Source organism: Molossus molossus, unplaced genomic scaffold (assembly GCF_014108415.1).
Source record: "Molossus molossus isolate mMolMol1 unplaced genomic scaffold, mMolMol1.p scaffold_m16_p_22, whole genome shotgun sequence".
NCBI lineage: Eukaryota > Metazoa > Chordata > Mammalia > Chiroptera > Molossidae > Molossus > Molossus molossus.
The window spans coordinates 13947771-13970797 of NW_023425358.1; the positions used below are offsets into that span (position 1 = coordinate 13947771).

Sequence of the window (23027 nt, forward strand, 5' to 3'; positions counted from 1 at the left end):
AACAACAAAAATGTGCTTGGGTGAAGATTAAAAAAAAAAAAAACTCCTGCCCTGGCCGGTTTGGCTCAGCGGTTAGAGCATCAGCCTGCGGTCCAGAGAGACCCGGGTTCGGTTCCCGCTAAGGGCATGTACCTTGGTTGCAGTTTGTCCCCGGTTCTGGTTGGTCGTGCGGGTGGCAGCCACTCGATGTGTCCCTTTCACGTTGGTGTTTCTCTCTTTCTCTCTCTCTCTCTCTCCCTCTCTCTCCCTCCCACTCTATCTGAACAAAAAATGGAAAAATGTCCTTGGGTGAGGATAAAAAGAAAAATCTCCTCAGCTGCCCTGGCTGGTGTGGCTCAGTTGGTTGAGCATTGTCCTGTACACAGAGAGGTTGTGGGTTTGATTCCTGGTCAGGGCACATGCCCAGGTTGTGGATTAGATCCCAGGTCACGGTGAGTATGGGAAGTAACCGAACAATGTTTCTCTCTCTCTCTCTCTCTCTCTCTCTCTCTCTCTCTCTCCCCCTCTCTCCTTCTCTTCCTCTTCCTTCCTCTCTCTCTCAAATCAGCAAAAATATATCCTTGGGTGAGAATTAAAAAAATAAATCTCATCAGCTAAATAAGTTCATTGCTTCAAGTCCTATTTGCCATCCAACAGCAGAACAGAGTTCAACCAAGTTCTCTGGCACTTTATAACCAGATTGCCTCTCACCCGATGTCCAGTAACATGTTTCTCATTTCCATCTGAGGCCTTACCAGAAGCATCTTCAACATTCCAATCTCTAGCAGCACTCTGTTCATGACATATGCATACCCTATGAATTCTCCACGGTGACAGAAGCTTTCTCTACAAATCTCATTGTTTTCCTGAGCCTTCACCAGAAAAGACCAGCAATCTTTTAGGACAGTCTAGGATTTAGGTCATGTGCCTTGAAAATCTTCTATTCTCTGTCCATTACCCAAGTACAGAGTCACTTCCACATTTTTAAGAATTTGTTACAGAATAAATCACCATACTCCGAACTGCTTAAAGCAAGAGAAATTTATAGTCTCACAGTTCCGGAGGGTAGGCGTCCAAATCAAGGTGTCAGCAGGGCCGTGCTCCCTCTGAAGGCTCCAGGGAAGAATCCTTCCTCGCCTCGTCCAGCTTCCGGTGATTCCTGACCTTCCTTGGTGCCCCTGGGCTTGTAGCTGCATCCCTCCAACCTCTGCCTCCATCATCACACAGCCTTATTTCCAGTGTCTCTCCGTGTTCTCTCTTCTTATGCCATCTGTCATTGAATTCAGAGCTTCCCTAATTCAGTATGACCTCCTCTTAACTAATTACATCTGCAAAGACCCTGTTTCCAAAAAATGTCACACTCTGAGGTTCCTATGGATGTAGATTTGAAGGGAGAAAATTTTCAAACCACTATAGGTTTCAAGCAGCAGAGTTTGGAAATCAATGCACTAGACTCTGAACCTCTTGAAGGCATGCTTTCATTTTTTAAATATGTTTTTATTGATTTTTTTAGAGAGAGAGGAAGGGAGAGAGGGAACCTCGATATGAAAGAGAAGCATCAATAGGCTGCCTCCTGCATGCCCCCCACTGGGGATCGAGCAACCCAGCCATGTGCCCTGACTGGGAATTGAACCGGGACCTCTCAGTCCATGGGATGATGCTCAATCCACTGAGTCATACTGGCTGGGTGGCATGCTTTCATTTGTACCTCTCCAGCTTCTAGCACAGGTCATAAAAAGCAATAAAAAAGTGTCACCTGAAATTTGTACCCCTGTATTTATAGCAGCATTATTCACAGTAGCCAAAAGGTGGAAACAACCCAAGTGTCCATAGACGAATAAGTGGATAAACAGAAAGTGGTATATCCATACAACAAAATATCATTCAGCTTTTAAAAAAGGAATGAAATTCTGACATACACTACAACATGGATGAACCTTGAAAGTACTCTGCTAAGTCAAATAAGCCAGACGCAAAAGGACAAACACTGTATGATTCCACTTATATGAGATACTTAGAATAGTCAAATTTATAGAGACAGAAAATGGTTACCAGGGGCTGCCGAGAAGAAGGAATGGGGAGTAATAACTTTAATTGATACAGTTTCAGTTTGGAATGATGAAAAGTTCTGCAGATGGATAGCGGAAACACTTGTAATAACAGTGTGAATGTACTTAATGTCCCTGGATTGTACATTTAAAAACAGTTAACATGGTAAATTTTGTTATGTATATTTTACCACAGTGAAATGAAAGAAATGTTTGCTGGAAGAATAACTGCTTGTGTTTAGAGCATTCCCAGATACCTAGACTATCAGTCCTCAACTCCCAGTTCCTTTAAACCCTTACGAAAATAAGAACAACAGAATGTAATTATTGAATACTTATTTTTTAAAAATATTTTTCTTTATTGATTTTAGAGAGAGAGGAAGGGAGAGGGAGAAAGAAATAGAAACATCGATGAGAGAGAACATCGATTGGCTGCCTCCTGCATGCCCCCCACTGGGGATTTGGCCTACAACCTGGGCATGTGCCCTGACCAGGAATTGAACTGGCGACCTCTTGGTACATGGGTCAATGCTCAGCCACTGAGCTACATTGGCTAGGCTATTGAATACTTATTATATGCCAGGTACTATGCTAAGCACAACAACCACCTTGTAGTAGATACGGAAATACCCATTTTACAGACAAAGAAACACACATAGGGCTCAGAGAGAGGTAAGTAACTTGCATAAGGTCACCAGCTAATAAATGATGTATGGGGGTTTGAATATGAATTTTCTGCAGGGCACAAGCTCTTTACCACTTTGCTGTATGTCCTGGAAAACCTGTGAGTCCCATGCTTTGAAGATAGGGACAGAAAATGCCCTCTAGTATAGTGTCCCCAAGCTCCTCTCAGGGAAGGTAACAGCCAAGACTTAAACAGTGCCTTCTGTTGTGCCTGGAAGTACTTTACACACATTAACTTTAACCCTTGCAACAGGCCTCAAAGTGCTATTAAATATTCTACTCTATGGAGGAGGACATGAGACACAAGCAAGTGAATTGGCCCAAGTCACAATACTGGGTATCTTCCCGGGAAAGCAGACTCGGGACCTTCTATCCACCTACTTTCCTTCCACTCTAACAGGTAAAAACCCCTGGTTAGTGCCACCAGGAGGGCAGAGTGACCAGCTCTTCCTCTTACTTCATCGGGACCTTATTCCCTTTCTTTGCCTTTTTCTCGTGATTGAAATGTTTGTGCAAAGAATGAAAAATGAGCAAGGGAAAGACTCCCTGCTGCTTTCTGCTGAAGTCTCCGCTTTACCCAGAGGGATTTCACCATCAGACTCGTACCCCTTTCTCCTACTTCAACTAACTTGACATAGTTGACACAGCACTTGGGTTCTCCAAGCAGACATCCTCCCATGGATACCTGCAGTTCTCCCCCTTTTCATTGTCTGCTTTCGTGAATTATTTGACTTCATATAAAAGCACCTATAAGCACAGACTATGCGTAGTGGACAGTTAAATGAACAAGGAGTAAATTTTCAAAATGCCCCAGGGTCCTTTCTTATATCTTGGTGAATTGTTCTCATCACAAGTCCTCCTGGGCAGGAAACCTTATTTAGCTTTATTAGCCTGGATCCAGCTCCCATTCTGAATCTTTGGTGAAAGCGGCTATCGCCTTTGGCTGTTGGTCTGAATTCTGTTGTGGGTAGTCGCATCCCTCAGGTGCCCACCTCAGCCCCAGTAGAGTTGAAGAGGAATCCGGAAAGTCCAGGAGTCCTTGGAGTGTGTCTGTGGGCATCCACCTGCCCATCCACTCAGCCACCGCCTAGTTTTATCTGGAATTTACAGCCTCAGGCCCAGTGAGATTTCCATACTGGGGGTTACTGCACGCGCACCCCTTGGAGCTTCTCCATATTCATGCGGGATGCAGAAAGGCCAATGTTAAAGGGGCGAATGGGGAGCACTAACTCATAAATATTAAAGCCACCTGCTCCGAGGAAGGCTATGAATGTTAACGAGGAGATGACGCATGGGTCCCGCGCGTGCCTGTGGGCGGGAGCCCGAGCGCGGGCGCGCCCCGGAGCCCGGGCACGAGCGCGGGGAGGGGCGAGGGCGGGTGGAGGGGAGCTCGCCGCAGCCGCCGCCGCTGCCCGGCCGCCGCTGCCCCGCCGCTGCCCTGCACTGCGCTCCGGCCGTTCTGTGGATGGAGGTGTCCCGCTGAGCCCCGGGACCCGCCTCCCTCCGCCAGGACCCGCACAGGTGCAGTCGCGAGGGGCGACCTTGGTCCGGACCGACCCACGGCCGTGGGTGGGGGTTGGACGGGGTGGTGAGGAGGCCCCGCAGCCCGGGTGCCCGGCCCGCAGGTCTAGGAGAGCCTCAGCCCCGCACCCGCGACGTGTCCCATCCTGGAATGGGAAAGGAAAAGCCCGGAGGTTGGCGCTCTCTGCTCGGCGCTTCGCGGGAGCGCAGCTGGGACGCGGCACCAGGCCTGGGACGTGGGACGATGGGCACTGCAAGCAGCATCCGAGCCTGGGCCCCCCGCCAGGCCGGGTGTGTGTGTACCCGCGTGTGTGTGACAGTGTTAAGTGTGCGTGTGAGTGTGACAGCGTGTGTATGTGTGAGCATGTCCGTGCAGGGGTGCGTGTGTGTGTGTGTGTGTGTGTGTGTGTGCCTGAGCACGCGGTCTGGGGCCAGGGAGGCAGGGGACGCTACCCGGTGGTGCCGGCGCACCGGGTCGGTGCCTTCTCTCAGGACCGTTATCCGGTCTGTCACCTTAAAAGCCCCAGAGTCATCTCTGCTCCTAATAACCCGCGCCGCCCCCGCTGTGCCCCCCCTGGAGTACCAGGCCTTCCCCAGGACCGAGCATTCCTGCAGGGTCAGCACCCTGGCCGCTGCCGCAGACACTGGGGAGAGATTGTTGGGCCACAGAACAGGTCGAGAAAGGACAAGTGTGGTGGAGGGCGCGCTGCCTACTGTGAGCTCAAGATCTCTGGAGCTCAGGGTACAACGCTGGACAGAGCCCAGGGTGCTGGTTATTATCACAGCCGGCTATTCTCTCTTGCCCATCCCTTCCCTCCCCTCGGATCCACACCCCGAACCCCCTCCCACTCCTGCCCCGGTCTTGTTTGGTCAAAAGGGCCAGTGGAGTCTGTGGACAGGATGAGCCCAGCTTTCTTGGAGCGCCAGCCATTGTGCTGCGTGGAGGAGCCTTTATTTACCCCAACAGCCCAGGGGCGGAGGGTAGGGGGAATGTGAGATGAGGGTGAATGGAGCAGCAGGAGGAGGGGAACAGGGGGAAGCAGCGCCGCAAAGGGGTTGCTGGCTTATATGCAATGAAATACTCTTTCTGTCAAAATGTGAAGCTGGCACAATCATGTACTGACTGGGTTTGACTGAGCAGCAGCAGGAAAACTGAAGGTGCACCAGTGGAAGGCTGGTTGTGGGGATGGTGGGGGTGGGCACACAGAATCAATTGATCTATGGGACAAGTAATGGGAAGAAGGAGGAGATAGATGGCTTGGGGGCCTCTGTGGAGTCATGGTTAATTCTCTGCTGCTCTGCTCCACTCTGCTCAGCTCAGCAAAGTAGAGACTGCAAATTTGTACTGCAATCCCAAGCTGCAGCTAGTGCATCATTATACGGCACGAGAGGCTTATGTGTTTCCTACTGGCTCTGAGATGCTTTTCTTTTCCTAATTCACCACCTATGGGGAGCCAAAATAAACGGAACAGATTATAGGACATAAACTATGGTCCTGTACTCTGTTCTATGATAAAGAGAAAAGGATAAGACAACCCTTCTATGATTCCTTCTTTCTGCCATTCTTCATGTATTTTTAAAAAAATCGACCGTGGAAGTATAGAGAAAGGGGATAAGTGATCAATTATATCAACCGGAGCTTTTAAGGAGAGGAGGCCTCCCAGATGACTTGCAAATGAAGACGAGCAAGCTTGCCAGGATGCCAGAGTAGGACATTTCAGTTGCGGGACAAAGGTACCCTACCAAGAGAGAAGAGCAGAAGGTGAGCTACAGGAAGGAGGGTAAAGGGCATCATTTCAAGAAGGGCTGCCAGGCCCAACCTAGAGCCCCCCTACCCTCCAAGACCATGGTAGGACCAGTCAGAATCCTGGTCTCATCTCATCTGCCACAGCCTGGGATCTTACGACAAATACTGGGCTCATTTTGGGTGTTAAGTGACTTCGATTCCCAGCACAGGCTTTTAGTATTAGCGTCATCTCCAGCTGGCCATTCATGCAGAGCTTCTCGGCTCCTAGGTAGTGAATTGATGACAAGAAATCAGGCTACATTATGGATTACGATCATGTTTCTGAACTCTAGAACTGTAATATCCATTTCTTCTTTTACAAGCCTCTAGATGAACCCATTTCTTTAGAGCCTGCCTGAGCTGAGGACGCAACACAATCTTCCTGTTGCCAACACTCGAAACTCAATCTTAGTCCTAGAGTGCCCTCTTGGTGCTAGTTAATTAGTATAGATTGTGCCATTTCAAATCAGCTCCCCCGTGGAATCACCTACTCCTTCCAGAGCCCCTTCTCTCCTGGAGAAGAGTACACATTTAAAGGAACTGTAAATTGCTGGTTAACTTTCATGTCTCTCTGAGACAGGACCTGAGATCCAAGAGGCTTTGGCCAAATGAATTGAAAATACGGGTGCCTTAGCGAGAAAGCTGATAAAATTCATTCAACAATGGTTCTCTCATTTGATAAGCATTTTGAAACATAGAATGTCACAGCAGGGATAATTTTTCTTTTGCTTGGAGGACTCTCACTCCACATTTCCATGTAACTAAGTTATTTGCATTTTCCTAAAATTGTTGACATTTATGGGACACTATGTATTCCACGCATTGTGTTTAGCATTTCAAAGATGATCTCATTGACTCCACAGAATAATCTGCAAAGTACTTTTCTAAATTCCATTTATATATGAGAAAACTGAGGCACAAAGAGGCTGATGATTTGCCCAAACTCTCAGAGCTAGGACCAGGACAAGAACCTAGAGTCCAGGCTCTTCACCATCACAGAGTCCTGCCTCCCTCAACACAAACCCCTCATGAGTATAGCCTTCCCTGCTCTCTGCTGCACTCTGTGGTCTTTTCTAAACTCGCGTTGGCACTAGGAGATTCCTGATCTTTTCTATGCTATGGGCCCCTCTGGCAATGTAGAGAAACCGATGGGATCCTTCTCTGTATATGTTTTTAAATGCATCAAATAAAATATAGTTATATTCAAAGAGCCCTTGGGGTCTGTAGACCCTAAATGAAGAATCCCTGACTGACTGAACCATCGCTGTGTATTGCCTTATCGCTGTGTTGTCCAATATGGTAACCACTAGCCACATGCGACTATTGGGCACTGGAAAGGTGCCTCGTCCAAATGGAGACTAACTGTGAATGGAAAATATGCGCTGGATTCCAAAGACTTAGTATGAGAAAAGAATGTAAAATGTATTATTAATATTTTTGAATATGGATTAGAATGGAAAATGGTGATATTTTGGATATACTGGGTTAAATAAAATATATTATTATGATTAGATTATTAAGTCAGTATATTATTAAAATTAACTTCCAAAGGTATTAGCTCTATACCAACACCTTCGTTTTTAAGAAATGAGGTAATCAGGACTCACAATGCTTGTCATTGTACCAGACACTGGCAGGTCTGTTGGCTCTTAAGCCTGTGTTCTTTCCAAGATATCATACTGCTTTCATTTCTTTTTGTATTCTAAGGTCCTACCATGTTGCCTTTGTAAACTGTAAATACTCAGAAAATGTTTTGATGTGGTGCTATGCTAACTGATTTAACACCAGTAAAATCCCAGGAAGAGCTGTCCAGGTTCTCACCTGGCATGCCCTTTGCTTCGCTTATTTAGAGTTTTAGCTTTGTAGACAGGACAGAGAATGGCAGTCCCAAGGCAAAACCTGTGGTTTTTGCTGTTTGTTTGGTCCTCCTTAAACAGTGGTTCCAATTTAAGCATCTAACTGGATCAAAAATCACAGAGACAGGAGAGAAAAGTTGGGTTGCCTTTCTACGTTACAAGGAAGGAAGTTTTGTGTATAGAGAACGGTGTGATAGATAACGATGCTTGTGCTGCCTGAAATCGAGACCGAGAAACTGGATGTGTGGTGAGAAGATCATTTTTCAGTGAGTACACTTTGATTGATTGCCTAGCCACAGGGCAGTGTGTGCTGGAGCCCGGGAGGATGTTGAGAGGACATCTGTGCCCTCAAGGAATTTAGATTCGAATTAGGGAAGGGCTTGGAGGTACACACAGATGGATAAACCACAGTTGAAGGCACTGTATGAAGGGCTGTTGGGAAATGAAGGGAGGCCAGAGTGTGCAGCCTTTCTGGCTACAGCATCCAAGGTTGTGGCTTTGGACTCTGGCTCTGGAGCAATGTGGGGCTACACACTGGTAGTTGGATCTGTCTCTTACAGGATATTAGATCACTTAATCCATTCCTCTAGGCCCAGACATATGCTCTGTGTCTGGGAAGAACTCGGGTGCTTTTTCAAAAGTCTCTGTTAGTGTTCTATTAGTCTATTATTCACTGATGACGGTAGTTAATATCCAGGTCTGTGAATTCCTATCCCAAATCCTGGGGCCAGGCATGCTGCAGAATTTAGATGATCTCAAATTTTGGAAGGCAGTAATAGAGTATATATTCTGCATAGCATCCCCTGGGGACTGGGGCAATAATATCTATGATTTTAAAAATTAATATTTCGGCAGCAAAACACACTAAGTGGGATAACCTAAAACCATAAACAGCTTTTATATCCATGTAGATCAGGTTTAGTTGCCAAATGAGCTTAGGTTCAGGTCAGCTTTTCCACCCAAATAAGTTATGAAGAATTTCCAGTTTTGATAGAACCTGGTTAAGGATATGGACATACGTAGAACAATACTGACATGTACTGTCTGCCAGCTACTGTTCTAAGCTCTTCCCTGTGTTTACTCCTTTTACCCCATGACAACCCTTGGAGGTAGGTCCTGTTATTATTTCTGTCTTGAGGAGAACAGAAGGAAGCACAGAGAAGTTAGGAACTTGCTGAGGCTGAAGCCGATAGGGCAGAACACGGTCTGGTCCAGAGGCTGCGCACTAAAGCACCACGCTCTGGTTTGTAGAGCTGGGAGTTGGAAGCAGGTGTGTCTCTCAAGTGTGCTCTGCTAGGTTCGTATTCTTCTTACTGACAATGGCATCGGAACTCAACTGCATGAGAATGAGCAAGTGCAGGAGTGGTGGATGCCTGGGAAGCGGAATCTCTGTGTTTAGAGAGACACAGAGTAATGGGATATGCGATCATGGTCCCTCAGCAGAGCTGGCCCAGAAGCCCAGTCCAAACTCACACTGGCTGGTTTATTTCTTCTAGATAAACAGACCCTGAAGGTTGCAGCTGTGCAGGATGGAGGCCCCGCTGGTGAGTCTGGATGAAGAGTTTGAGGACCTTCGGCCCTGCTGCTCAGAGGAGCAGGAGGAGAAGCCGCGGTGTCTCTATGGCTCATCTCCCCACCACCTAGAGGACCCCTCCCTCTCGGAGCTTGAGAATTTTTCTTCTGAAATAATCAGCTTCAAGTCCATGGAGGACCTCGTGAATGAATTTGATGAGAAGCTCAATGTCTGCTTTCGGAACTACAATGCCAAGACCGAGAACCTAGCTCCTGTGAAGAACCAGTTCCAGATCCAAGAGGAGGAGGAGACCCTGCAGGACGAGGAGTAAGACGGCTTTGTTGTCCTCTTCTGCTTCGTACGAGAACCCTGTAGTCTGGACCCTGGCCCCTTGACGTAGAACTAGTTTCTGTCTATGAGTGCATGGCTTATTACTTACAGTTTTATGTCAGGGGGCAGAGCCCTGGTAATTGCTGACATTGTTATGTCCCCCACCCTGGTTTTTGTTGTTGTTGTTGTTAATCCTCACCTGATGATATTTTTCCATTGATCTTTAGATAGAGTGGAAGGGAGGAAGGGGGAGAGAGAGAGAAACATCAATGTGAGAGATACACATTGAGTGGGTGCCTCCTGTGCAACCCTGACCAGGGCTGGAATCAAACCTGCAACCCAGTACATGCCCTTGACCAGGATTCAAACCTTTGATTCTTTAGTCCGTGGGCCGAAGCTCTAACCACTGAGCAAACTGACCAGGGCTGTTATGTTCCCTATATAGTCACCTGTAGAGCTGTCTTAAATTGAAACCTTAAGAAAGTGAAGGGATTTTAAGAATGAAGGAAATCTAGGAAATAGTTTTTCCTAGATACAAAATAGAATTTTAGGAACGTGGTAAATTTGGGGGTGGGAGGCCTGTCTATCTTCAGCTTTTTTTTTTATGTCAATGCTAATCAACCCAGATGTCAAAAATAAGGACCAGAGAAACAAAACAAAAAAACTGTGACTGAGGAATCTATGTCATTAGAACAATTTGCTTCAAGAAACACCAGAATTGTGCCCTGGCTGGTTTGGCTCAGCGGTTGGAGCATCGACCTGTGGACCAGAGAGTTTCGGGTTTGGTTCCTGCTAGGGGCACGTACAAAAAAAAAAAAAAAAAAGAAAAGAAAAGAAAAGAAACACCAGAATTGTGAACATCTCCAAATTGCTTACAACCCCTCACAACTGGGAAAAATGTCTAGAAATGTTAGCATATGTCCAAATAAGAAAGTATGCCAGTTGAACAGACAGCCCATGAACTTACCCCGGACAAACAAAGATGGCAACGGGGTGAAGGGGCTTTGAGTGTGCGATTCCCCACGTCCCTCACTGGCCACCTCCTTGGGTCTGAACGGTAGTCGAGAAGAGGGATCTGAGAAAAGAGCTGTTGGGGGAGGGACTAGAAAGAGAAGAGGTAATTTGTCATATAAATGAAAGAAGAGTGTTGGGGGCCTTTATGAAAAACACATGAATTCCCTACAGAGATGAAATAGGCACCAATTATTTTTTGGGCATCACACAAGAAATGCCACGTGGCTGGTAATGAAAGTTTGAGCAGCTGTGCTTTTGGTTTCTCTTTTTATGGACTTGAGTGGGAAGAGTTGACCATAAACAGGCTGGGTAGGAGGCATGTCCTAGAGGATTAAACCTGACCACATTGGGCGGATAGTTGCTCATTTGGTGACTAACAAAGACTGTATCTCCAAATACAGGGCTACATCTCTGTGTCTTACTATTATTTCCCCACTGTCTAATACAGTGCCTGAGTGTAGTAAGTGATCAAATCATATTTTTTGAATGAAATATTGAACATTGAATGAATTGGGTGACCAGTAATAGCTAGTCTTGTAGGTATATGTAAAGTATTTCTAGGACTTCTCCATGTCTGTCTCTTCCTGTTCATTAGCGCTAGCCTGAAGCCATGGGCATGGAGGACATTTCTCTCTGGTGACCAGTACTATCACTGTGGGCTGTGAATTCTGATTCCATTTCAAGTTTCAAGCTAATTCTTTTTAGCTACTGAACCTGTTATGATTTGCTCAACTCTTTGAAGTCCAAAAGGGATGACTGTGGGGCTTTATTATAGAGTGTTTTTTCACTCTGGTCCATTGCACCAGGCGATGAACTGGAAATATAAAGACGATGAATTCTAATTTTCATACTCTCGCTAACTCTCTGTGTGACCTTGGGCTAGTCACTTAACTCCAGTTGACTGCGTGGGTCCTCATCTCTGAAACCTCTAGAGCTCGATCTTGATGAAGCGAGACTAAGGGCTTGCAAAGAACATAATTTCTTACCTCACTCAAGCTGCGCTCTGAAAATGACATTTTAAGATGTGTCCGATTTCTTTGCTTCCTACAAATCATCTCTCCCCTATCTGCCCCCCTCTGCCTCATTAAGGATGAAGGCCCAGCGAGCAGGTTCTTATTCTCTTCTAGCACATCAGCAGAGGCCATTCAATGTCAATTACTGTCACATGGGATTATTGGTCTTATCCTGACTTTCCTGACTTGCCTGCCTCATTGACTGACTCAGCTAAAAGACCAAAGGTTGAATAATTCCTTAGAGATCAAGTATGATTTGGGGATAGTGTAGAGGGAGGAATCTGGGAAGAGAGAAATTAACACTGTGCTATCTAGGCAGTCAGTGTATCTAAATCTTTACAACTTAAAATAAAAATCAGAATTAAACTACCTATGTACTTTGTTTATAGACACCTATTCAGATATTGCAACTGTAAAATATGAGGTAAAGGGAAAAGATAACTTAATATCTAACCCGATTGTGAGTCTCCTGAGCATAGGTCTAGTGTTCTAACGAACTTGCTTTGGTCTAGTATTTGGAGAGATGTTTCATCTACAAATGAACTGAAAGTGTTTTGGATGGCATAGAGCTAAATAACAGAGCCTTACAACAAAAACAGTGAAATGTTTTGGTCAAACTAACCCTCTTAAAGAAAGCACCTATCTAAAGCAAATGCAGTGGATCCCTTTGAAGATTGTATTTCTTCAATTCTCATTTGTAATTGTTGGGCTAATAGGGAGTTGGCTGAGATACCAACTTATCTCTGATTCATCAGGGCATGGAGGCATTAAATGAGAGTCGCACTTGAGTATAGAGCTCCTGTTTTTGAATTTAGAAATGATTTCAGAATCTCTTCTTTGCGATGTGTGATCACCCTTTCCTTTATCATAATAGATTGAACCTGGAGGCCAGAGCTTCTTAGGGGCCAATACAAATGGGAATGGACAGTTCTCCCCCCACCTCCTTGGGGTCCCTATCAGCCTTCTTACAAGTGCCCTGGAGACAGAGGGGCCACTCATGTGAGAACAGTGACAGTTTTCCTGTTCTTCAGATGGAATTGTGGGGTTAAAGGTGATGTTAAAAATAAACTCTGCACAATAAATAAACAGCCTGCAGTCAGCCACACTTTAAGTTGAAGACAAATACATAGCAAATAATAGGAAAAGGTGACAGGTAACTGTAATTTTTAGGAAAATCAATTCTCTTCTTAGAGGTTTAGTTTCTCCATATGGAAGGCACAGGTAGTATTAATTCTATTTAAGCATTTGGAAGAATCTAAAAAGTTGTTCAAAGTCATCCATGTGCTAATAATTATTTCTAAGTATGAACTGCAGAATTGTACCCATATTAACACGTATCTGAGTGTGGATATTGGCACCGCTAGACGCCAGTAACACTGGACAAGGGCTGTAGTCAGCCCAGAGGGGATCAAGGGACCCTTTCCCAAGTTGGAATTCTGATAAGCCCTGAACACTGTCTGTCATATTGTCAGGAATAGGTGTATAGGTGTGCGCGCGTGCACGCACGTGTGTGTGTAGCAGGATTAATGGAGCTTGATGGCTATATTGCCAGTTTCAGACCTGAGTTTTTATCCAGTGTATTATCACAGCCCATTCCATTTGGTTTGTCCATCCTTTCCCAAGCCCCTAGTCCTCCAGTCAAAGACAATTTATTCAATTCTGCAGGCATCTAAGCCTGGAAATATGCACCTGAAACACTTGTTCTGTTATTACAGGGACTGAGAACACATCGAATCTCAGGTGCCATGGTGGCAGGACAGAAACTGATGCAATGTTTAATCTTACTTCTTTCAGAAAAAGATTCTAGAGAAGGAGGAAGGGGGGAGGGGAGAGAAACAGCGATCTGTTGTTCCACTTGTTCATGCATTCATTCACTAGTTGCTTCCTATATGTACCCTGACCTGGGATCGATCCCACAACCTTGGCACATCGGGACGATGCTCTAACCAACTGAGCTACCTGGCCAAGGTTAATCTTAGTTCTTTTTAAAAATTAATTAATTAGTTATTTTTTGTTACAGATGTTTCTCCCTTTTCCCCCATTGACACCCTCCTCCCCGCTAATCTTATTTCTTTGATAAAAGATAGAGTAGATAGCTTTCAAAGTCTCCTCTTCCCAAGATAAGAGTAAACAGCAGGATGCTTCTCAGGGAAGTGGAATTGTACAGTCCACTGATAAAAGGAAATATGTCCATTTCCAGGGACCCCGCTTACCATCGGAGAGTTAGCCTCTCTGGGGAAAAAGCCCTGGCCACAGAGAGCTTTGTGCTTTCTCTCCCCCCACTGGCTCCTTGGTCCTGGGGCTGCCTGCCTCCTGGGGTTCGCCTCCCATTTTCCTTTCCCCGGGGTGGGGGTGTACACAGAAAGCAGTGGGTGCCCCTGCTGCCCGAGCCGCCTGTCTTCCGTAGACTGATGAAACCACGCTCCATCCAGAACAATGTACCGGATTTCACACAGCCCGTTTCTGAACTGCTGTTCTAGGGTGTGGTTTGGAACTTGGTATGGTATTCTGATGCCCGTGCCAATCATACAATTCATCAAGAACTGGAAGTTAAGTGGTTAGGAATATAGGCTCTTAGCTCTGTTGCCTGGGTTCAGATCCAACCTCTGTCGTGACTGGCCGTGTAAACTCGGACGAGTGGAACGAACATCCCTAGGTCCCAGTTTTTCCTCATTAGCATCTGCCCTACAGAGCTGTTAGGAGGAGTGAGTGAGATAATCCATGAAGAGTTCAGAATGGTACCTGGTTTATGGTAAGTGCTTAGTGGTTAAGTGTTGGCTGCTAATTGTTATTAGTGTTAAATGGGCACCGGGTAAATGCAGGAAAGGTAGACCAATGATTACAAAGAGATGAGAGTCCTTCTGTCTGAAGGTTGCTTTGAATGGACCTCAAAAAATAAAAAGTACCTCGCAAGGAAGGATACAACCTGGACGAAACCGGAAAGAGAATGAGAATGGCCTGAAATCCCGAGGAGTTAAAGAGTTAGGAAATTGTCACTAAAAACCTGGAATTAGAAGGTAAACTCCAGAGTATGGTAGTGCAGGCTCAGATGGGAAAAGCTGCTACTCCCTAAATGATTTGCGAAGAGCTCCCGATTGTCTCTTTAAGGCGTGAACAGTTTCGAGGTCATTGGAAAGTGTGCAGGCAGTCGAAGTTTCCAGCTTCCATCTGCCTAGCAGAGAGGTACGAGAGGCTTCTGCCTATTTTGGGTTTTGCTGAATTTCATTTTCCAGGTACTCGCTGCAGGGACAAATCTGAAGGTCAGTGCCTGTGTGCGTTGCTGTTCATTCTGCCAGTGGAGAATGTGATCGGAGGTTTTATGCAAGCAGGAATTGTCCCCTGATCTTTCTGGTGGGTGTGGCGCTTGGAGTTTTGTTTTGGAGAGCGCAAATCGTATTTGCTTCTAGGTTTTAGAATGCTAATGAGACTTGGATTTAGAATTAGGCTGGATTAGTGAAGCTCTAATGTCGTGCCTGATAGAGGTTGGATTATCACCCGTGTTTAAGAAGTAGACTCTGAAATCCTGCTGAATAGATGTCTAATGAACACTTGATGAGCTCTTGCAAAGTGCTTTCCTGTAATTGTAGGAAAATAATAAGTGGATAATCCAAGCACTGCCATTAAGTTGTGTTTTCTGGGACTCATTTTGTTTCATCGCCAATTTAAATTGCATGCATAATTCACACTTATTGTTTCAGCATCTTAATCCACATTTTGTCATGTTTCGAATTTGATCCACATGTATACATAGTAAATGTCTATTTCTTTATATTAGAATCTCCTACACCTTGGTTTCATAGGTGTCACTCATGTTTGATATACACAGACACCTGAAGGAAACTGTATTTAGTATTAACTCAAGTGCTGCGGCTTCTGGGGATGGCATTATTTTAGGAGGCTGGTTTACTGATTTACATTCATTTCTGGGTACTGACTAATGTATTTATTTTCCTCTGTGTGAGAGTTTGTGACTTCAGGATGTTCCCTACCCCCCTTTTCCCCCAAACAAATCTTTCCAAAATGAGGTAAGCAGCAAGGGTGATAGAAAACCCTTTCTTGTAATGCACATATCAGAATTTTAAAAATAAATGTAATAAAGGGAGCCTCATCCTCTCCCACTGAAAAGTCATTGTGTAGACAGAGGTGTATTTATTGGTTCCTTTCATACATCTGCTTTGGAGGGTCCCTGATGGAGACAGGGCACACTTAGACTCTAGGTTGTGAGAGGGCAGGATTGTGCCACCCATGGGCTCACTAACATTTTGGGTAGTAAGTTAGCACTAACAGCACTGGTACCAGATGATGCCCCTGTTCTAAATGAGACCCAGCCAGAAAATCTGCCCAGATGTCTCTCTGTCTCTGTCTCTCTTTCTCTCAGTCTTCTCTGCCCATAGGGAAGAGGCATTTCTTAGTTTTATGAGACGTGAGCTATTTTGTTGAGGGGCACATTTATTTTCTAGAGCGAATTCTCATTGCCAGAGGTGATTTGATGTAGACCCTGTCATTGGAATCTCAGGTTCCTCTCCTCCGAAGCAAACATCTTTCTCTTGGAAGCTCCTGGCCAGGGTCCATTCTCTTGGTTTTCTCTCTCCCGCTGGAGCCTGTAATTCAGTTTCTGAGCTGCTTTGCTCCAGCATGCTGGAAGGCAGATGATCTCAGCCTGGCACACACAGAAGCCTCCCTCCTCCCTGGCCCAGCTCTTCCTTCCTCCAGGCGGGCGGGGCCCCAGATGTGCGCTGATGACAGCTTCTCTTTGTTTACAGGGTTTGGGATGCTCTGACGGACAATTACATCCCTTCACTGTCTGAAGACTGGAGGGACCCACACATCGAGGCTCTGAATGGCAACAGCTCTGATGTTGAGGTACCTCTCTGCTCCCCCCCTCTCCCACTTCATAGGGCTTGCGAAGATGTGGATTCCTGTTCCCAAAACATTCAGTAATCTAACAGTCTTCCCCACTAAGTGCTCAACATCCTTGTTGGGAAGGTAGGGGTTGTGGAAGAGGTGAAAAATAAGATGAGGGGCACATCCAGTGTGCACAGAGGTGACTGGAATTTGTCTGTGAAAATGTAAACGCAGATGCTTCCGTCGCTGACCCGCGTCCTACACGGGGAAAAATTGGTGGTCATGAGTGGCTATCACGTGTTTCTTTTGTGTTCAGGTAACACTGGTTAAAATGAACAGTTCAGTCCCATCAAAGCAAGTGCTGACCTATCTGTGGCCAGCTCAGGGCCTGGCTGGTGGCCAGAGTTGGGGCCCAGATATTAGTGAGGTGGCCAGGCAATGGGGAGGAATTCTTTCTTATGGAACACAACCAAAGAGACATTTATGAGGCTGGACCTGAGTCACATTCTGTGGTTACTGATGCCAAAGAAGAAAGTAGCATAAAGGCTTCTGAATAAATAAAGAGAATACTTACTTTGAGTTGATTTGCATAGGCTGTGGGGAGTGACCTTTCAGGAGATTCAAACTGCCCCTCCTAGCTGATTCTACACTTGAAAAGGTACACTCATTTAATGGCCAAAAAGACAATTTCTGCCTTGCTTGGTTTTCTAGTTTCAGTGGTAAAGGAAATTTGACAATTTCTTATCAGTAAGGGCTGTCAGGCATAGCATATGTGTGTGCGTGGGTGGGTGGCTGGGGGGAGGTGGATCTGATATCCCTAAGTTGTCTGGAACTGAGTCCAAGTAAAAGGGCTAGAGACAGATTTCCCTTACTGGGCAATATTTCTGCCGATCATTGCCCAAAATAGCATAGCGGGTGATCAGTTGGCTGGCTTTTTTGAGAAGGAAGTTGCTTATTCTTCTTAACTCTTCTAATAATTAGCAATAGAAAATACTCAAAAACCTCCAGGTGTCATTGGCTGGGTACTGCCAGTAACTTTGAGACTAAGAAATTTGTTACAAGACTACTCAGCACAGGTCTTGGAGGGGGTGTCTCAGGTCCTGTTTTGAACTCCCACCTGCTTATTTTCTCTTGCAATGCTCATATGCATGGTGTTTAGTACATACCCAAAATGCAGAGAAGATAGGCTATAAGGGAACAAATCTGGTCACTGAAATCAAATCAGGTCCACCTCGATGCAAAAGGCAGATTTTGCTTTATTTCTTTTGCCATCTTCCCTACTCATTTTGAGGATTAAGCCAAAGGATATATAAGATAGCCTGCCCTTCGAAAGGACTTCAATGTATCCTCATTTGCAGATTTCCCTCGAGAGGGTTAATATTTCAGGGCACATTGAATGACCCTGAGAAGAATGATCTTGAGTTTCGTTCCTTGTAGAATTTCTTCATCTAACCCAAGGGAAAAGGACAAGGTGGCAAAAGTGGATGGACCAAGGCTGTCTTATTTCATCCTCTTTAATTCTCTGCACTCATTACAGAAGAAGCTCTTCTAACTGACCTCAGTGTGAACGATGTGCTAGACTAACCAGTGCTCCGTACCCTTCCCGTAAAGCATGCCGACCGGACGCCCTGGTGCTGAATGTGCGCGGCTGGTGGGCTTCTCCCTAGCCAGCTTGCATGGCTCTTCTCCTGAAGCGGTTCATTGCCAAGAACCAGTTGTGCTTCTTCTCAAACCTGTCCGTGCTTGTAATTGTGACTGTAACTAAGTAATCTAATTAAATATTATAGGAAGTGTTGGGTTATGACTGCAAAGAGAGTCTTTTTTTATTTTTTTATTTTATTTTTTTTAATCCTCACCCGAGGACATTTTCCATTTTTCATTCAGATAGAGCGGGAAGGAGAGAGAGGAAGAGAGAGAAACATCGACGTGAAAGGGACACATCGAGTGGCCGCCACCCACACGACCCAACCAGGGCCGGGGACAAACTGCAACCGAGGTACATGCCCTTAGCGGGAACCGAACCCGGGTCTCTGTGGACCGCAGGCTGACGCTCTAACCGCTGAGCCAAACCGGCCAGGGCGAGAGTCTTTTTTTTAAAGTTAAGTTTCAGTTTGTTTGCTTGTTTTTTCTTTATTGATTTTTAGAGAAAGAGGAAGGGAGAGGGAGGGAGAAGTAGAAACATCAACGAGAGAGAACATCGATTGGCCGCCTCCTGCATGCCCCCCACTGGGGATCGGGCCCACAACCTGGGCATGTGCTCTGACCGGGAATCGAACCGGCGACCTCTTGGTGCATGGGTCGATTCTCCACCACTGAGCCACGCCTGTCATTTTTGCTTTTTAAAAACCAAAGTAACACAGGTACAGAATTTTAAAAGTCAAAAACTACTTTGAAAAGAATATAAGACTTAAAACAAAAGAGCAGCCCGACTTGCCTTTCCCTACTCCAAAGAGGCAACCACTTTTATTTCTTTCGGCTCCTTCTTCTGTTTTCTGAACAACACATTAACATTGCTAGTTCTCTGATTATTGAAAACGAACAGTTGTGGCTGTCATTTATTACTTTGTGTTATGGAAAATACGATTAATTCCTTTGCATCACCTCAAATGCTCCAATTTAGCCTGTCCCATTCTAATATAAGGTTGTCACCAATTTACAGTTAAATCAATATTAATATACACACTCATGTAACTCTGTAACTACTGTTCTTTTGCTGTACAGTGTTCTGTGAGAATATTTCCTCTCTTGTACAACTTTGTAATCTGGAGTGAAACATTCCCTTGTCTTTTCATCGTCTTTGATTCCTTATAGATCTATCATTAGTTCAACCCCAGACTCTGAGGGGACAAATCTCACAATCAGATTTGAAAAAAAATCAGATATTCTGTCAATTCAATTTTTTTGCTTTCTAGAAAACATCTAAACTTCTACCTTCCCTCTTTCTGCTATTAACTTGCCCGGTTGTGCCCCAGGCATATAGCCCTTGTCCTGGGAACCCCCTTACCTTCATCCTGGGGATTCTTGTTGCCTCTCTCTCCAGTCTTCTGCCTGACATAGTTAGAAAAAAAATTTTTTTTCTTTATTGATTTTACAGAGAGAGGGTGTGAGAGGGAGAAAGAGAAACATTGATGAGAGAGAACATCGATTGGCTACCTCCTGCATGCTCCCCACTGGGGATCTGGCCCACAACCTGGGCCTGGGCCCTGACAGGGAAACGAACCGGCGACCTCTTGGTGCATGGGTCGACGCTCAACCACTGAGCCACACCGGCGGGGCTGCCTGACATATTTTTATCTTTTTGTTTGGGTGAAAAAACAATCAGTATATTCTTGAGAAAAGAGTACAGGAGAGTATGTGTTTTAGAATATATGAGAAAGACTTCACTCTCTGTCATCTGTTTGATGGAAAGTTTGGCTGGAGAGTTATTTTAAGTTGCATTTTTTTTTTCTCAGAATTCTGAAGATACTGTTCTTTTTGTTCCAGCTCTCAGTTGCTGAGGGAAGCCCCAAACCTACTTCGATTCCCTGTGTTTCATATGTGACTCTTTTTTGGTTCTCTGCAGAAGCTTTTAGGATATTTGTCTCTTCCTTTCTCATTTGAAATCTCACAATAATGTGCCTTATAATGAGTTAAAAATTTGTTTTATTTACTCATTCTGCATCATACTTAGTGGGCCCTTTAATCTGAGCTCATCACTTTAGGCTGTAGCAAGTTTTCTTGTGTTAGTTCTCTGAAGATTAATTATTTCTGTTTTCTGCTTCTATTGAGATGAATGTATAGTGTTCTCCTTCATTATGTTAATGTGATAAAGTACATGAATTGATTTTCAAATATTAAATTAACCTTGCACTCTTGAGATAAACCCAACTTGGTCATGATGTATCATTATTTTATTTTTTGGTTTCTTTTTTTCCACACAGCTTTACTGAGGGATAATAGGTATATAATAAATGGCACATATTACAGTGTGTACTTTGATTAGCTCTGATGCATGTATATATCTGTGAGACCTTTGCCACAACAAGATATTGAGCACACCGTCCTCTTCCCATTCACCCTCCCTAATCTCCAGGTGACCTGTTTCTGCCGCTATAGATTAGTTTACATTCTCTAGAATTTCATGTCAATGGAATCATATAGCATGTATTCTTTCTTTGGGGGGGAGGGCTTGGCTTTAGATCTATGTATGTATGTATTGTTATTATTACCACTCACAATTTTCCACTTTCACTGGGTTTTTTGATTAACAAACCCAATCTGTTCCTGACTGTGCTATAAAGGATGGTCTCCTTTGTCCCTATAACCTGAATTAATAGGAGATGGTGGTTGCCTTGGACAAGAGGACGTGGAAGTTCAGGATAGTAAGTTACCTCTTTCTGTTTTCCAGGCGACTGAGCAGCTAAGTTACCTGTGCAGGAGGGACTGAATACAGGAGGTTATAGTACTACCTCTCAGTCTTCTCTTTTTCATTTGTTCATTAATTCTTCCAACTAGTGTCTGTTGGCCACTTGCTGCTTGCTGTGCTCTGTGGGGACACTAAGGCACTGACTTAACCCGCACAGATGTGTGGTGGTTGTGTGTTGCTTTTTCCCTGGGCTGGGTACATATTGGTGACTTTTTAAATTTTTCTACTTTTTGACTGGAGGTGACAGTGTATCTTTGTTCTCTCTTTTAAAAAAAGTTTTTCTTTATTAATGTTACAGAGAGAGAAAGGGGAGGGAGAGAGAGAGAGAAACATGGATGAGACAGAAAATCAATCAGCCGCCTCCTGCACGCCCCCTACTGGGGATTGGCTCGCAACCTTGGGCATGTGTCCTGACTGGGAATCCAACCGGAGACCTCTTGGTGCATGGGTCCACGCTCAACCACTGAGCCACACCAGCTGGGAAGTTTGCTTAATTTTGGTCAAGAAGGCCACCGCCCATGTGAAACAGTCATCCTAAGGGGAGGGAAACACTGTGCAGCAGAAATTCCCTTTAAGTGGAACAATTCGGAATGCTTTAACAAAGCCACTGGTTAACGGTCATATTGAACACAAGGACTCACTGTCATTTTAGGCCTCACTCAGATGACTGTGCAAGGCTCGGGGGGAGGGGGGGGGAGTCCTGCATCTATGTTCAAGCTTTGGGCTACCATGTTACAGTCCTAAAGCCCCCCTCTACGAAAATCAAGGAAGAAACGGCTTGCTGAAGAGTATAGCCAGACTCTTTCGTTGGCTCTAGGTCTGCTTTTCTCAAGTCTAGGAAGAGGGTACTCAGAAGAATAATTTTTCCTGAAAGAGCCATAGTTCAACTTAAGTGTGTGGCAACAACATGCAGTGCTTGTCTACAGAGAAAGTCTGGCCAAAATGAGCTGGCCTGCACATTGGTTTTGACTTTAGCCTTCCCTTGTATTGCCTTCCCATGTCACACAAGAGGTGAGGGAACTCCCTGGAGCAATCGCTATGTCTATGTCATATATTAGGAATAAGTGAATTCATATACTCTTCCATACACATAGTGCTTTATTATCTATCTATCTATCTATCTATCTATCTATCTATCTATCTATCTATCTATCATCTATCTATCTATCATCTATCTATCATCTATCTATCTATCTATCTATCTATCTATCTATCTACCTATCTATCTCTATCATATACTCTTATTCATATACAGAAATGCTGTCATTTTTCAAAATTCTTTCTCTTTCTCCCTGCTAGTCCCCTCCCAGCTTTCCACTCTCTGCACAAGACAGCATCCTGGTCGTGGGCAAGTAGGAGCCTGTACATGACACTGGTAAGGAAAGAGGCTTGTTGAGAAGTGACAGCAGCTATTGAAGCAGAAGAAGCAGCTTTGAGAGAAAATGTAGGACTGGGGGCCTGGAGAGAGTGGGGATGACGAGAGAATCAGGAGGAGGAAAGACCAGGGACAGGGTGGACGTGGGGATAAGCCACGTGCAGAAGAGGAAGGAGCCAGGGCTTTCTGGGAAATACTTCGCACATGCTTCTCCTTTTATTTTGTTTTTAGTGGCAGATTTCTGAGATCTGAGAAAGTATGGGGTAAATATAGCTCCCATAATACTAGGAACTCATGGTAACTTTCACAAACTTATAATTGATTTTCAAATCTCTTTTAACCCACGCCTGACAGATCAGACTGTAGGAGAGGGGAGAGGAGAGAGACCTTGACTAAGTCATTCATGCCACTGCCCCTGACATTTGAGCAGCAGGAAGGATCTGACCCTGCAACTTCCCTGCCTACTTCCTACCAGGGATGCGAAGGGAGGGCTCAGGAAGGGAGATGGTAATAGTTAGAAGGTGCAGTGTTTATAGTCAGTGAAGTAAACCCACTAAAATGGGCCATATTTCAGAAAATGTAAGCACTCCATTTTTATTTTTATTTTTTTGTTACAGATGTTTCTCCTTTCTCCCTCATTGACACCCTCCTCCCAATC

The 23027-nt window shown here is 44.9% G+C and overlaps 1 protein-coding gene across 4 annotated transcripts in view; it reads left to right on the top strand.

Moving 5' to 3' along the window:
• The first annotated feature begins 4123 nt into the window (after nt 1-4123).
• Nucleotides 4124-23027, top strand: part of FEZ1 (fasciculation and elongation protein zeta 1) — a 36535-nt gene continuing 17631 nt past the window's right edge. For all 4 annotated transcript variants that reach the window (XM_036276807.1, XM_036276806.1, XM_036276808.1 and 1 more), the window contains exons 1-3: nt 4124-4232; nt 9371-9714; nt 16508-16607. In XM_036276807.1, the coding sequence (XP_036132700.1) occupies nt 9404-9714; nt 16508-16607 (411 nt within the window). In that variant the 5' untranslated portion in view covers nt 4124-4232; nt 9371-9403. The remainder of the gene's footprint in view (nt 4233-9370; nt 9715-16507; nt 16608-23027) is intronic.